At 41.0% G+C, this 17,227-nt stretch overlaps 1 protein-coding gene across 7 annotated transcripts in view; it reads right to left on the bottom strand.

Annotated features, from left to right (window-relative positions):
- CSMD3 (CUB and Sushi multiple domains 3) overlaps window positions 1–10,521 on the bottom strand; it is a 1,186,048-nt gene extending 1,175,527 nt beyond the window's left edge. For 2 of the 7 annotated variants that reach the window (XM_070221725.1, XM_001915960.5), the window contains exon 1: window positions 9,929–10,521. In XM_070221725.1, coding sequence (XP_070077826.1) covers window positions 9,929–10,106 — 178 coding nt within the window. In that variant the 5' untranslated portion in view covers window positions 10,107–10,521. The remainder of the gene's footprint in view (window positions 1–9,928) is intronic. The other 5 variants (XM_070221729.1, XM_070221726.1, XM_070221730.1 and 2 more) reach the window with 3 other exon arrangements.
- Window positions 10,522–17,227: the final 6,706 nt, after the last annotated feature.

Below are 17,227 nucleotides of genomic sequence, written 5' to 3' on the forward strand. Positions count from 1 at the left end.
CCTTGCCCCTACAAATAAATCTAATGCACATTCCTTGACTATTTGACACCAGACTAGATAGGTTATAAGAGCTTTCTCATCCTTAAAATTCTGTAGAACCAAATGGAAGATTAAGGTACAAATGGAAAAAATTTATTTGCAAAGGCTTGTGATACAATTGGTAAACAATTTTCACGCCCAAATATTATTTTATTTGTGAAGTCCATAAATTTGTTTGCATTCACAAATTTTAAATATTACTCAAGAGCATTGGGTTAGGATCTAAGGGTTATACTTTTTGATTCTGTTTTTAGGCACTTAATGCACTGAACAGTTTTATATCTTTTAGTGACATATTTACCTTATGTATTATTGGGCATTTACTTCACTTATTATTGCTTATAAAACTGGAAAATATCTTTCACATCTATCATACAAAATCATTAAAAGAATAAAATTAGGGGGCCAGTACGTGGCCGAGCAGTTAAGTTCGCATGCTCCACTTTGGCGGCCCGGGGCTCACTGGTTCTGATCCTGGGTGCGGACCAATGCACTGCCTATGAAGCCATACTGTGGCAGGCATCCCACATATAAAGTAGAGGAAGATGGGCACGGATGTTAGCTCAGGGCCAGTCTTCCTCAGCAAACAGAGGAGGATTGGTAGTGGATGTTAGCTCAGGTCTACTTTTCCTCAAAAAAAGGATAATGTTAGGCAACTTTAGTAGAAGATGTTGAAAACTACAAAACTGAGAATTTATGTATTACTGTAACTGTGATATATATATATATATAACATGAATATTAATTTTAGACTTTCTTTTAAATTGAATTCTCAAAGTCTCAATTTGTCTCTTAAAAATGAAGAGGTTTAATTAGCAACTTAGTCATTTACAGTCTATGAACTCCTGAATCTATTACCATTTCCGATTTCACTCAACCACTAGCTAACCATAGGATCCTGGAAGCTTATTGCACCTCACTGGCCTCAGGAAATGAGGATAATTTGTAAATGGAGATAACAATCTGTACGTAGGAGGTAACAGTTATCTCATAAGATGTTTGCTAGAATTCAAAGCAGGAAAATGAGGGACAGAATCACTGTTTAAAATATAAATGACACACTTTATATAAAGGTCTTAACACAGAGCTTCTCACATAAAAAAAAATAACCATGGTACCATTTCCCCAAACATAATGTCTTATCCTCTCTCTTATCCTCTCTCTATATGAAGTACCTCTGAGCATTCTGGAGTCAAGCTGATGGACTTGTATAACAGAAAAGTATAACAGAGTCCTCACTTTTTCAGTGTTATTTAAGATTTAATAAATCCACTTATGGAGACTCTATTTCTAATTATAAATTCCCTTTCAAAGTAGTATCCAACCATATTTTTTTAAATGTCATAGTTTAAAAAATTCTCATCACCTTAAACTACCTAGTCACAAATATTCCTTTGAAATTTGCTAACACAAAGCAAAAGAAGGAAGAAGGATTTTTATAATTTTGAATATTAAAAACTGAGCTTGCAAAAAGAATCACTTGGGGCCGGCCCCATTGCCTAGTGGTTAACTTCTCCACGCTCTGCTTTGGTGGTCCTGGTTCACTGGTTTGGATCTCAGGCACACACCTACACCACTCCTGGGCCATGCTGTGGCAGCAACCTACATAGAGAATGGAGGAGGATCGGCACAGATGTTAGCTCAAGGCTAATCTTCCTCAAGCAAAAAAGAAAAAACAGAGAGTCATTCATTATTTTTTATATATTTCAATCACTTTCTGAACATTTAAACACCTGAAATTTAGCAGCATTCATTATTTTGGAAATTTTACTCCCATATTTTATTTTATTTTATTTTATTTTATTTTATTTTATTTTATTTTATTTTTGAGGAAGATTAGCCCTGAGCTAACTACTGCCAATCTTCCTCTTTTTGCTGAAGAAAACTGGCCCTGAACTAACATCTGTGCCCATCTTCCTCTACCTTATATGTGGGACACCTACCACAGCATGGCTTGCCAAGCGGTGCCATGTCTGCACTGGGGATCCGAACCGGTGAACCCCAGGCCACCAAGAAGCGGCATGTGTGACCTTAACCGCCATGCCACCGGGCCGGTCCTTTTACTCCCATATTTTAAAGAAACTTTTAAAATATTTCACGTCACTAAAATTGAAGACGATCTCAACATTGTGGATTGTTCTTGAATTATTAATATTTATAAATAGTACAATTATTTCTATGGCAGAGTTTTCAATGACACCACTGTCTTATACAGAACATGTGAGAGAAATGTGCAGATGAAAATACAGACATGAAAAACAGTCAAGACACTGTTTTTATTTTTATAGACATCTAATGTCAAGAAATAAACTTTATTGAAGATATTATTTATTTGATGTACATATTATATCAATCTTAGAAAATGTTTTCATTCCATAATTGTTTCTTTTTGTCTTCTACCAAACAAGCAGTTCATATTTTAAAAAAATTTTACCACAAAACATATAATCATTGGGGCCAGCCCTGTGGCCGAGTGATTAAGTTCATGTGCTCCACTACGGCGTGCCAGGGTTTTGCCGGTTCAGATCCTGGGTGCGGACCTGGCACCACCCATCAGGCCATGCTGAGGCAGCATCCCACATAGCACAGCCAGAAGGACCACAAGTACAATATACAACTACGTACTGGGGGGCTTTGAGGAGAAGAAGAAAAAAAAATAAGATTGGCAACAGATGTTAGCTCAGGTGCCAATCTTTACAAAAAAAACCCAACAACATATAATCACTAATATTCTTATATGGTACTAATTGATATATGGTCCTTAAATATTAACTTTTGTGATTGCCTTCTTTGGTGCCATCTCAGCAAACTGTGTAGTAAATTTGATAAGGTATAATAGAGAGTTGAACATGAATTTGAATGCCCAATGATCTAGTCTCAGTTCTGGAGTTAATCATCTTTTAACCTAGTAAAAATCACTTATCCTTTCTAGGCATGTGCATTTACTGTATAAAATATGAGCAGTGAACTAGCTGATATTTAAGAACTCTTCCAGCCCTGTAAATACCATGACTTGTGACAAGATGAATTAACAAATTCATATAAGTCCATGAATCGATCAACATTAAAATAAATCATTATTGAAATGCAATGGATCAAATTAGCCCTGTAACATTTTTAAGCTATGGGTCTGCCCATAGAACCAGGCACCTGAAGTAACTGCGCAAGGGTGATAAGCAGAAATTTCAGAGTGTTTCTCCAATGTATAATAGCCTGGGAACTTAGCCAAAGTGAAATAGTAGCTAGTGAAAAGATACTACATTTTTAATTTACTGCTATGGACAAGTTAGCGCTGGTGGTGTAAGGATGAAGTGTGTGGGAGTCCATACTGGCTTTGCGCATGGAGGTGTATTTTAATGATACTGATAGCTACTAGTGACAGGCATTATAGATGTTACATGTATAATCTCCCTATAGGCCTACTGATATTCTAACTTTCTTTCTAACTTTCTTTTTTTGTAGATAACGAAACTGAAGCTTAGGAAAACTGAGTTGCTAGTACAAAGGTAATTCCTGGCAGAATCTTGACTTGACTTCAGGTCTTGGTGGCTCTAGAGCCCTTGCTCTTTCCACTTTACTGTAGTGTAGTGGTTCTCAAACTTTACAGCACATGAGAATTACCTGGATGACTTGTTAAAAACACTAATGTCTGTGCCCAACTACGAGGGCATCTGTTTTAACAGGCCTAGGGTGGGGATCTGAGAATTCATATTTCTAGCAAGTTTCCAGAGGATGCTAATATTACTTGTTTAGGAACACTTTGAAAATCACTGTAGTGCAAGCATTTAAGAGCCAATAGAGTAATATTGTGATATCTAATGCCACATGATTACCTTGTTATCCAATTACAAGGTATATGACGCATATGCTAATGTTCTAAATTTAGACTTTTTAGAGGAGATTTCAAATTGGGTTGTGAACAACAATCTGTGATTATATAGAAAATATTAATCCTTAGGAATCCTCAACCAGCCCCAAGCAATAGCTTAGCAAAGGGCCTGAGGGCATGAAATGCATTTGATAGCTGCAAGATTGGAGGCTTGAGAGAAAGAAAGATGACCGTTAACACTGAGCCCATGAATACTGGAAGATATTCAACAAATTGATTTTTCTCAGTGACATTTGTGAAAGTGATATTCCTGATGAGAATGAGAGCCTTACAAGGAGTCCGATTCTGAGAAAATTGTGTAGACATGGAGATTGATCTCCTTGGAAAGTACCATGAATCACTCACCTGCTCACTCTGAGAGAGAAAAGATGAATTTGCTAACGATAGTATCTGTTCTATCATTCTTACCAGATCTCATCCAAAATCCAAATCAGAACTGCCACTGTATCCTTAAACTACACACCCCTTTGCATGATGAGTAAAGGGAATGGAAGAAATAGAAAGAGAAGCTATGTTTTTATGTATATATATAGGTAAAATAAAATGGCCTTAAGTTTTATTTATATCTCACCCAGCTTTTTCCTAATCTCTTCATTTGCAATCATTTTACTTCTAATCTCCCAAACTTTGAAATTCAAAGTACAAGATGGCATATTTTCTCATGTAGTCCTGTTGCCTAAAGCAACAAGTTCCTCCTCAAACAGAGTGCTTGGTGCTTCAAAGTTAGTTTCCAAACTGGATGAAACATTGAAGATTTGATATCCTGAAGCCCTTTTTGGAGACCCTGATGTTAAGCAGAAAAACATCACCTCTTGGGACACAAGGAGAAGAGGTACATTTGGAGCCAAGGGATGTGAAGTTTAGTCCCTTTCACTTATTTGAATTTGAGATCTTGAGCATTTTATCAGTAGAGTTTTTTCCACCGGAATGCAATGCATTATCAGTTGTGCTACCTCTCTTACTTTTTTGTTTTATCAGATCTGTCTTATGATAGAGTTTACTATATTTAGAACCATGTATAGACGCCATTTGCTGCTGCTTTATTTTATTATTTCACTGTTTCGGTAGACACCCAATTGTGTGTTTAGGAAAAAGACGTGCATAGCTATAATCTAATCAGCTACCCCACAAATAGTAACGCTAATTAATATCAGGAGCCATAATAACTACTGCAACTAAGTCTGTGCTCCTAGAGTACTTAATTTATGGAGTAATTCTACCCCTTTTCTCCTTGAAGGATCTCAAAAGAGCTGGCATCAGGTTTTCAAGAGGCTAAAACCTGCTCCTTAATTACTTCTGCTCTCACTCTCTTCCTACACTGGTTTGATGCAGCAACTCCCCCCTCCACCAGCTCCCCAACCTCCGAAGATTCAGGAAAATATGGTACGGTGCTGCAAAATGATATTTCAGATCAATTTCAACAAGGTAACTGTCCAGGGGAAGTTGGGCTCAGAATTCTGGGAGCGGTTCAAGCCTTTTCAGAGCGGTAAATTGGGTTGGCTTAGCAACTCGGTGGTGCAAAGCCTGCTGAAGGCGCTGTGTTCAGGGAGAACGGAATCCGCCAGGATGCCTGAGTCAATCTTTCTTTGGTCGTCCTACTTCATTATTATTCTGCAATGCGCTGCAATCCCCATGCGTGTCCCGCTTTCAGCCCTCAGCTGGTCACTCCAGCGGTGCTGGGAGAGGACCACAGGGCGACCGGGATGACCCCGTGCTGTTTCATTTCTTCTGCCCTTTCCCCTAGGGTCCCACTACGCCCTTGTGGCGCTTGAACCCTGGTGCTGCCCCCCTGCTTGCCTTTTGCCCAGTGACAGAGCTGGGGTGGGGACGAGGACGATAGTAGAGGAGCAGCATTCCCCATTACTTGTTCCCCAACGAGTTTTTCCGAACTCCCCGAGTGCCTGTTTGAGGAGAAGTTGTTTGAGCGAGGGCAGCGCTGCGGTCAGCTTGGGAAAGGGAGCTTTCTCGGCGCCTCCGCCCGATCCTGCGACAGCAGTGGCTGCAGCACCACCGTCCATCTAGAGTCCCGGAAACACAAACGTACTGTTACGGCCACGCGTTTCTGCCTTGGACACACACACACACACACACACACACACACTGAGGCATGCCATAGGCTCCTCTGTGTCAATCCATGTGGACCCCCTCCTCCCAGCAACACACACACACACGCACACACACACGCACATGCCATCAGCCAGGCCAAGTCAGGCACTCAGTTTCCGGTGGTCTATGGAAATTTCAGGGAATCTGGCCTTCTAGAAGAAATTAAGAAATATTCCCAGGGGAAATAGATGGAAGGGAGGGATACCTGTGCAAACTGCAGCTAGACAAAGACCCCTGACTCAAACACAAAGGTTACCTCCCAGCAGGTGGCTCAGTCCTGCTAACCTCAGGGAAAAGGTTTTGATGATGTTGATCGCGGTGGGTGGATTTTTTTTTTTTTTGCGGTTGTTAATGTTTTGTAAAGACATTAACCCACTCCACCCGCCTTTGAAAAGCTCTCTCAGGATACGACAGATATTTTCCTGACCTGTCAGGTCAGACTGTCGCCTTGAGGGTGTGGAGTGAGGTGATCAGTCCTCGCAGACAGGCGCGGGGCAGAGACCTCCGGGTGGTCACCCAGGGGCCGGTGAAAGATGCTAATGAGCGCTGCAGGCAGCTCTCTTCCCTCCTGGACACCCACGGCCCTTTCCAGGGGGAGAGGTCAGGGGAGACGTTCTGAGCCCCACTATTCCAGAAGAGCTCTGTGGTGGGAGTAATATCTCCTTGGAGTTCCTAGACCATACGGAAACATGGATCCTTCTCGAAGTCCGGGGTCCTGAGAGAAGCCCTGGAAGCACGCTGTGGCGCCGGGTGGTGAACGGGGCATACCGGCTCCCACCTGCTGTGGACGGAGATCACAGCTTTCTGTACCTTGGCCGCCCGGTTTGTGTGCTCCCCCGGAATCCCCCAGAAGAAGCATGGGAAATCACCCCCGAGTGTCTGTTTACGTGGGCGGGACGTTTAAGCACGACTTGGAGATTCACACTTTCTATCTGGGTGAGACCTAAGCAGACACGCTGCAGCTGCAGGCTGCATTTCAAAAACCTCTGCCTGCTGGCGTATGTGTATGTGTGTGTGTGTGTGTGTGTGTGAGAGAGAGAGAGAGAGAGAGAGAGAACTCAAAATAGGCACGCATCAGGTCTAAGCATCCCCCGCCCACCCCCAATTTGGTGTCCTCCTCTGCCTTTTATTTCTAAGGATGACAGCGGAGGTACAATGCCCAAAGGAGCTTGCCTCTCTTTTCAACCCCACTTGAACGGTTCAGGCCTACTACCGAAGGCCACTTTGTCTTCTATTCCGAGGCGTTTCCTCCCACTGAGCCTCTTTGTCATTGCTGTTGCAGGCAGAGGTGAGATGGTGGGGGGATGAAAAGCGTGGGCAGAAGGAGGAATTCTTGTGGCCGCAGCAGTTCACGTGGAAAACCGCGAGCCTCGGACTTCTGATCCCTCTCCCTAGCCTGGATTAGGACCTACAAAGCCCTTGGAACGACTCCCCATTCTGAGCTTTCCCCTGGGCCTGAGAGTCCAAAAGAAATAGTGTGGAAGACAAAAGCAGGCATAGACATTGGGGGAAACAGCATTTAAGTCACTGCAGCAATCTCAGTTTTAAGAAAGCCTTCAGAATCAGGTGATATTAAAATAAGGTGAAGGGAAAGAAGACACAACTGTCAAAATTGGCACTGCCCGGTGATAGGGAAAAAGTCTAAAGCGTACAGCCTATGTAAGTTTGCTTCTCAGAATTTGAGGACAGCGTACCAAGTGGTAAAATATAGAAGATGCCTTCCAGGTGGCAGATAAGTGACAATGAAGAACCTTACTACCATTAAAATTTTTTTTTAATAGTCCGTAGAAAATTGATTTTGGACAGGACCAAAGCAGAGTGTGACACACTCCTTCTTCCCAATGTCCCCCAAACTGGAATATACTCAGTGGAGACCGATTATCTGAGTCCAAAGTCCGGGAGCTGTGAGCAGAAGAGAGGGGTCCGGTTTCCAGCGCCATTTAAAGCAAATTAACGCGCCATTCCTTTCTATCTGCGCGTCTTATTCGGACAATACGGTAGGTGCGGGCAGCCGGGCTGTTATTGCAGGCGGCGTGGCTCCGTGTTTGTCAGGCGCTTGCTCGCCCTGCTTCGGAGACTCCCTCCCCTTTTCTGCCCCTCGAATGTGTTTTGGCTCAACAGGTATCACCTGAAAACTCGCACTTAACCCCCGGTCATCCTCTAGCAGGAGCCACTCTAGCATTTTCCCGACCAGGAGCTTTCGCTGGCTCCCTGCGCCTCCCCCACGCGGAGCGCGCGTCTAGCAGGCAGCCCTAGGGCCATCCATTAACCACCGACTCCCAGGGGCAGGCGAACTAAGCATAAATGCGAGGCTCCTAACACGCAGAGCCGGCTATGAAAACCCCTTGTAAGCAGCCCGAGACGCGTTTTGTGCCCTAGGCAGTGTAGTTACGCCGCTTGGGGCAAGCGTTTTGGCTTAGAGCTGCGCTGAGGCTCCAGGAAAGAAAAAAAAAAAAAAATCAAGCTTTAGGGAGCAGGTTTACCAGGCAGTTGCTGCCACAGAAACCAGGCGCGACTTCTTGGCATATAGGCATGTAAATTAAAATTCGAGACATGTCACCCATCATTGGTCCTAATAGAGAGAGAGAGAGGTAACCCCTCCAGCTCCCTCCACCCAAAACATGAATTATCATTTCCACTGAATGCAAATGGGCTGCCTTCTGTGGGGGGGACAGCCAGCTGCAAGCTGGACAATAAACTGTTTCATAGAGACGCGGCCCGATTGCGGTTCAGAGAGGCACTCCTTTACAAAGGAAGAAGCGTCCAGTTTGTGTTGACAGCCGTGGCGCGCCTGGGCCAAAACTCCCCCCACTGCCCACCCCCTGACACACAGACACCAGGGATTTGAAACTGGCTTCAGTGAAAGCGACATCCCTCGCGTCTATGAGAGCTGCCATGAGTATGGGGAGGTGATTGTTCAAAAATGATGGCATGAGTCATAAACACCTCCTGAGTATTCTTTGCAGCAATTAATGGACAGCAGGGTGCAGGAGAAGTTGTGGAACAGACCTGGGGATCTATTTTCTCCCCGAGCACAGCTTTCCTTCCAATGATCCTGACTGTCCCTTGCCTTCCTGCTTAGGAACAAATTCTACATCCCACCCACCCCCTCCCCTCGTCTGTGCATGTGACACTCACTCTACCTGTCTGAACGCTGAGACTTGCTGGAGATTTTCTTTTTGGTCGTCAGCTAATGACTTTCCTTCTACCTTCATTCATCCCCAAAGGTGGATCATTACACTTCGTGGCTTCTCAGACCGTTTTAAAGCCTCATTTTAAAGCCAAACCTCTACCACAGGACCTAGGGAAGCTCCCCTACCATTTATCAACGCATAAGAGCTCGCGTAGAAATAATTCACAGATGCATGCAGAGACATTCATGTTGGGGGGGGGGGATGCTCAGAAGACCCTTGTGCCCTAATGCATTTAAAATCAGCACATTCCCAGCATGTCGGTAACTTTCCTACCTGAAAGGGTTAAAAAGCATTTAAACGAATGTCTTTAATATAAATATTCTTGCTCAAGCATCAAACCCCACTGGTTTGACTAGAAATCAAGGTAATCCTCACCACCAAGAAAAGTCTTGCAGAGGAATTCTGCCTGGATATCCACTAGTTAGAGGCTATACAAATCAACTCACGTATTCGTTTGAGCATACTGCAAGAATATTTATTGAGCACAAGCTCAATCACCGCATTGAACGCCAAATCTGGCAAGCAAAATGCATTTCCTATCTCGGGGTGTGTGTTGGGGGGAGCTGTGAATCAACTCCTTCTTCAGTATTATCATGATTATTTTATCACTGCAAATTGCAAAGTAAGCTACCAGCTTCTCTCCGGCGACAAGTCGGCTCGCCTCCATCCAAAGCAGAGGGGACCCCGAAAGCAGACCTACCTTTCACACAAGACACCGTCAATAAAAAGACGAGGTTCCAAAACGTAAATCCACTTTTAATCCCCATTTTCTTCATCAGGATGAAGTCTAGGCGGCCACATTTAGCGCATCTTCTAGTGCTAGGCTCCGGGGGTTTGGATTCCTTTGCTCGGCTTTCCCCTTTGCGGATCCCTTTCATATTATTCGCGAGCTCCTAATTCCTGCTCCTCAGCCCGGCGCAGTGGAGTTGTTGCTGTTGTTGGTGCGCGGTCACAGCTCGGAGTGAATGGTGTTTCTGGGATACCACAGCAACCTTGACGAGGACTCAACCATCTCTCCAACGGGGGCACAAAGTCTCCGCTACTCTGGATTCTGTCTTTTCTTGTGCGTTTTTTCCCCTCCGCCAAAATCTACCTCAATTCTAGCTCGTTATAGCAACCACCAGAAACCACTAGTGAGCCTCTTATAGCCCAGCTCCGCTCTCTGACAAACTCCCCACAATATTTGAAATTGAGGGGCTTGTTTTTTTTTCTCCCCCCCACCCTGAATAGATCAATTCTGCCTGTAAAAGCAGCCCAAGAAATATTGTGTTAGTGAGCTCTCCGTTGCAGCCTGTGAATACAAGCGCTTTAAAGCAATATTTTAATCCGAGGATCTGCGTTGATTTTGGGAACACCGTGATGATAAAGAACCGGACTTCATCAATGCCCACGTCGTTATAATGGGACATGTGTTACTACTGTAGTTGCAGTATATTTCAGGCAGGCGTCTCGCATTTATTATCCTGTGATTTAATTGAAAAGGAGATCACAGAGAAGAATGTATTTGCACACATGTATTTACATATTCAAACGCCTACGTGTAAACTCGGAACCGAGTTTTTATGATTCGGTAAACCGACTTCATCCTTGACCAGGGCGGGGATGGGGTGGAGAGAGTCCTTTCCCTAAATAGTTCGCCCTTTCATCCTCCTTACCCCTTTTCAGCTGATGTGTGCCGCAGCTAAACTGCTTTACCTGTGGTAGTTATCTAGAACAGACCCATTTATCTTAATTCCGAATCGACCCCAAATATGTAAATGGAAGGTTTCTTTCAAAACGGAAAATATATGTACCTATACATCTGGACTTGGCAGCACCCCTCCCCCCCCCCCACACCCCTCAAGGGTTAAGATTGTACAAGGAAAGAGTTCTTGCGCCATCTACTGGCCAGCGGTGAGTCACCGCTTCTCTTTCACATCTATGAGGGATCTTTATTCCCTCATCCCACGGCGTAGCGGAGCTGCGTCCTGAGACCAGCATGTTCTGCTCCTGTGTGTCAATTTCCCACTTTTCTCGGCTGGTCCTGGCCTAGATTTTACAACCAGCAACTTCCTTAGACTAGGCGCGGTATTGGTGATCTGATCTTCTCGGGAATCTGATCCCATCTGAGGAAAGGGGAGGGCTGCCGCGCTAGTTCTGGAAGAGAGAATTAAAACTGCTTCTGGCTCCATTTGCATGCCGAAGGCTACCAGAGTGATTAGCAACTACCCACAGGAAAAAATACAGGACTTGGTCAAGAGGACTGACCAATTTGGGTTTGCAGCTCTTCGCATTGCCCACAGATGATGGCTCCCGACCCGTACACCACACTATCACCCTGGCCAGCTTTTGTCCCTGGGCTCGATATGGAGCTGCTGGCTCAGGGGAGCAAGGCGTTTGCATCTGGAGGGAGTTCTGCTCTGGGATGTGGGCACACTGCGAGCGTCTATGGGCGTGCGTGGTGAGTGGGTTCAATTTGCAGGCGTAGGAAGGATTCTGAGCTCTCCGAGTACGTGGCATTTTGTGTTTGTGATTCTCGTAGGGAGTGTGTGTGTGTGTATACGCGCGCCGTAGTGAAGGGTAAGAGTGCGTGTTTATGGAAGATAATAAAGGGTATGCTTTTCTATGCATGGGTGTTTTCCCAAGTGTGTTTGTGCAGTGTGTGCATGCGGGTATGTTTGCTCGTGTGTGTGTATGTGTGTGTGTGTATTAGAGAGGAATTTCTCTCCTGGGTAGCCTTAGCAAGAGGCAAAAGCTGTAGATGCCCAACTGACCTCATTAAATTTGGAGAGGTACATTAAGGGCCGTGTGGCACAACACTATTCCTTTCCACCAGTGCTTTCTTTTATTGTCCGAATATGCAGATTTCAAACGGGAGTGGGTGACAAGGTTGGGACTAGACCATGATTGGAAGGATCAACACTGAAAACGTCATTTGCCTGCTCAGCCACCTTGGTGGCGGCTCTGGTATTGATTTCAGTCAAGATGTCAGGGTGTGTTGCTGTTGCTGTTGCCTTTGCTGGACTGAACAGGGAGTCAGATGCAAACAGGTCTTTGGACTTATTGAGGACACTTGACAAAACCCTCCTTACAAGTGTGCAGAGGTTAGTTACCTCAAGTGAATTCACTTTTTTATCAAAAGAAAACAAAAATCTTGGGTGTACATAATCTATTTGAACACACGGCTATATATCCAGACAGGAGGACTTTAAAACAAAAACTTTATTTCACAAAAGTCAGGAGTATTTTAACAAGAATTATTGGGCAAAATAAACTTTGATTATGGGGCCATAGTAGTTACTACTAAGATACCTAGTTGGTTACTACTAAGATATTTCTGATATTTATTTTCAAATATGCTGATCTGATAATCCAATTATCTTTCCCTCCATGAATCCTGCCTATCACTTCCATGTGAAGTTGTTAAAAGATTTATCTGGTAGCTCATAATATTTTGAACAATAGTATAGTTTCTAGTTTCTCATACAGCTCATAATAAATCACAAACCATTTCCCACCTGCATCTTTCAGCTCCTGGGACAGGATGGAAAAATCATATTTTACAGATCGGAAAAGTTAAAGGCATGGAGAAATGAAGCGGTTTGTCCAAGGTCATGATCAGGAGAACTGGCATTTAGTCCAGTACATTTAGTGTTGTATCACACTCTTGTCTTTCATGCTAAACAGCCTCCTCTTCAAAGGAGCATTTCCAAATGTGTTCCAGAAACAACATTATCAGCCAAAAATCCTGGATAAGAAATCCCTCAGTTTCTCCAGAAAGAAAAATGCAGTGTCTAAATTTGGAAAGAAGAAATCATCTATCTCAGCTGATCTGTGGGGAAAGCAACACAGTTATACATAGATTTGTTTAAGACTTAGAAAGAGAAGATAAAGAATAATAGCTAACATAACAGCAAACATTAAGTGCTTACTGTATGCCCAACACTATGTTATGTTTACATGGAATATCTTATTCAATCTCACTACAACTTGCTGAGACAAGTATTATAATTATCCTCATTTTAGGGGTGAAGAAATTGATACACAAAGAAGTTAACTATCTTGTCTTGCCCAAGGTAATATATCTAAGAGGAAATATGAACTCATGATATCCAATTCTGAGTCAATGTGCTTGCCACTGAATTGTCCTATGTTAGCTCCTACAGATGCTTGTTTTAAAATAACGTAATAAAAAAGTATGATTTTTCTAGTAAATTTACCTACATAATCATAGAAAAGCAGATATTTATAAGATAATTTAGAGGTGATCAAATTTTCAAATATATGTATACACAATGGAAAGAAAAAACATTTTTTTCTTTTAATACTTGTGAGTTACTAAAAATCCACCTCCCACTTTTTTTTTTTTTTACCCTTCTTGCCTTCTACTGATCATTGTGAGATATATACAGGTCAAGAAAAAAAATTGACTTGGAAGGATCATCAAGCCAATCACAAGGATTAAGTACTCTTGAGGGCTTTTAAAAAGAGTTTAGATCAGAAATGGACAGGTTCTTTAAACTGGAAGTACCAAATTTCCATTCCTTTTCAGTTTCCACCAAAATACCTATGGAATACAATTAAGTTTGATCTTAAAACAGGGCCTAGTTGGCACTTAAAAGGGAAAAAAATAAGCACCCTTTCAAAAATTTTCCATATTAAACCAGGTCCTCAATATGTATCTACTCTCTTTTAGCATCACAGGGGCTTTATCACAGAAAAATGACCAAAACAGAATGAGTACACTGGAAAAAACAACATAAAGACTTGGGAAGAGGTTACCTGTAATTTTGAAAAGAAGTGTATATACTTTTGACAGAGTTATGAATTTGGAAAGTGTGTTTCTCAATTCATGTCACAGATACACAGGTTTACATGAGGATTATTGTCCAAATGCAGCATTGATTTTGTTATAGAAATGTCCCTGCCTGTTAGAGCTGACTGCTCACTGATTGTAGACATCCACTTTTTAATTAAAAGGCTCAAATTTAAATCTGTGGATCTGTGGGAAAAAACTAGTTAGAGTAAAATAAAAATGTTAATGATTTACAAATGATCAAGCAGGCATTTTCCTGTTTGTTTGCAGTGTAAATATAGAATTCACTGCCAGGAGAGTAGGAGAAAAAGAGGAACTCATTTTCTCATTTTTCTATAAGTGTCCATTCTTGGATTCATATGTTTGACCTCTCCAACTTCTGGGAAAGAAAACAATTGAATTTAAATGTTGAATCTGAAAAAATGAGGGCATTCTGATTCAAGTCTGGGCATATTCTTGATTTGCAATAGTCCTTATTTGGTGAGGAGAAAAGAAAGAGATCTAATATTCATGATAAGGTAACTTTTCTTTAAGCAAGCCTATTTAAGGAGATAAATTATCAGGCAGATAAAAGTATCTGTCCTACTGTTAATTGGGAAGCATTGTTGAGAGATGGAGATGAGTCTTTGTAAGTGTTACCAAGTGTGCCTTGCTAGGCATTAATTCCTCTTACATCCTGACTCCTCTTTCCATATCATTAATAGTCAGGCTTAACAGGCATTTCAGTTTTTTTAAGCCTTAAACACATTAAGAAAGTCAGACTGAAGTTTCTATGTCACATAAGGGTAATAGTAGTATATTTTAAAGATTGAGAGAACAGAAAAGTCTTAAAACTGAAAGCAGTACCTATGACTGTATCCATGCAAACAAAGCATACTCTGACTCCAGAAAAAGCTTATTTTGACATGAGCCACATATATAATAATTGTAGCACATGAACATTCAAATTTTCTTAACTGGTGCCTTCCTAAATATAGACAATATAATATATAATATATAGACACTTTAATATAAACTCTATGAGTCCATTTTCCTGAAAGAAGAGAACCATGGTGAAGAGTTAGGGGACATGTGGATAATGATCCTGAAAAGAAAGAGATAAGAATTGGGAGAATCTTTAAAGAACTTTCTGTTTGTCTTGTGTATATTTCACTCTTCTGCTAACCCTGTGCTTTAAATCACTTAACTTGTCTCTGTTTAGAGGAATAGAAATAAAAAATTAAGCAAAAGGTAGTTTGCTGAACAGTTTGGGTAATCCAGATCTCTTCTCTTCATAAGTAATAAAGTTGTTTTGCTGATATGATCTGAATAAATCTCAATTCCCAGTGTAGCAGATCTTTTTATCATCATTTCTTTAACTCGAATATAGTTATGCGATGTCAGCTTCAAATGCACTTGAGAATACATAAATATTTAGAGAACATAAATCAAAGGTGTGGATTTCAAAACATACCGAATCTATCAAAATTACTATCAAAATGCAATGCATATTTTATTTCATACCCTGAAGTTATCTGCCAATAAACTCATTATTATCTCCTAAAAATTTAGTACTCTGACTTTGTCATCATCCACATATTCTCTGCTAATCTTTAAAACTGATTATAATTTCTTGAGATAAATGCACGTTTTCAAATATTCAAATGCAATGAAACTACTAATACATTTTATTTTGCAGCTTTCTAGTTTATCACAGATTAGGTAGTATGTAGGAGACCTTCTTTACATTTTGCTTTGTCTACTTAAACATCAGTTTTATGAAATTTTGCTGAGAAATCTAAACCTTAGAAGTAAACAATTTTACAACTGAAAGTTAATTCTGGAAAAATTTGACCATTTGTTTCTTAAATTATACTTGATCTTAATCACAGAAGCCTCAACTAAACAAAGCACAGCCCACAGGTAGAAGGCAAGTACATGTTACCTGTGCTTGAAATTTCATTTCACAAGACAGTGAAGTGTTTTTGCTGGTGATAGGGCAGAATTCATTGACGTTTTGTAAATAAATTGTGAGGTTATTTTTTCCTAAATATTTATAAACTCTTAAATTAGAGGAAGCATTAATAGTGATACTGTGGAAGTTTCACAAATTTGACGTCTATAATCTGTGTATGTGTATACATGTGCTTGTGTCTGAACCATATTAAGGGTATGAATATTCATTCCTGCATAGTTTGACCCAAAGGTTAGACTTCCCAAATGATCACTAACAACTCAGTTACTTCATTGGGCTTTCAATTTTATCTAAAATTAACAAATGTTGAAATATTTCCCAGAATAAAAGTACAGGAAACCAAATAATTTAAGCATCCTTTCTTCGGAGGAAGAGAACATTGACCTTGACTTAGAAGGATCATTTTGGCCATCAAAAGAAAGAAAATCAATGCAGCTGATTTTGGTTTGGCTACACATAATCCAATTTGGGTTGTAAATGCAAATACCTATCCCATATAGACAGAGATTAGTTTCATTTTTACTCTTTCTGTAGCAAGTATCATTTTCATCTGTGTGTTCATTCATTTATTCAAGAAATCATTTTGAGCTCCTATTGCAAGGAAACAAAAACAAGAACTACACATTACTGTATCCTTAAGGAGCTTGCAAGGTAATAAAAGGGATAATATTATGTTCTTGAGTAACAACAATGAATGTCAGCATAATATAACCACTTTCAGAGAGATGGCTATAAACCACCAAGATGGTGGGAGATTATTTATAGCTGGGGAATTGGATAAAACTTCAAGGAAGAGATATACATTTGAGCCATTCTAGAATCATCTGCGGATGGTTGACAGGAAAAGTCTTGGCGGGGAGGTTGTTTTCCAGAAATAATTATAAATAAAATTAGAAAAGCTATAAGTATATTTAGGATTTATTCAATTAGGTTAAGTGATACTTTTAGAAAAGATGTGGCAGATGAGGCCAGAAAGGTAAATTTAGCCAGAAGGAAGTGGGAATTTGGGAGATAATTAAGAGTTATTGTAATATTTCCTACATTTTTTTTTAGTAGACCATAGTGATTGGTCATTTCAAGTAAACGTCCAGTGGTACATTTTTTAAACAACTCAATCAATGGATTGTTTCATTGAATAAGCAAATCAATTTGTTTTGGTATTTTGTATGTAGTGGTTTATAAAAAGAGTCAATATAACCTTTCAAGTTGCTTGAAGTCATCAGACATTTATTATAAACATACTAAATAAG

This window comes from Equus caballus, chromosome 9, assembly GCF_041296265.1.
Source record: "Equus caballus isolate H_3958 breed thoroughbred chromosome 9, TB-T2T, whole genome shotgun sequence".
Lineage (NCBI taxonomy): Eukaryota > Metazoa > Chordata > Mammalia > Perissodactyla > Equidae > Equus > Equus caballus.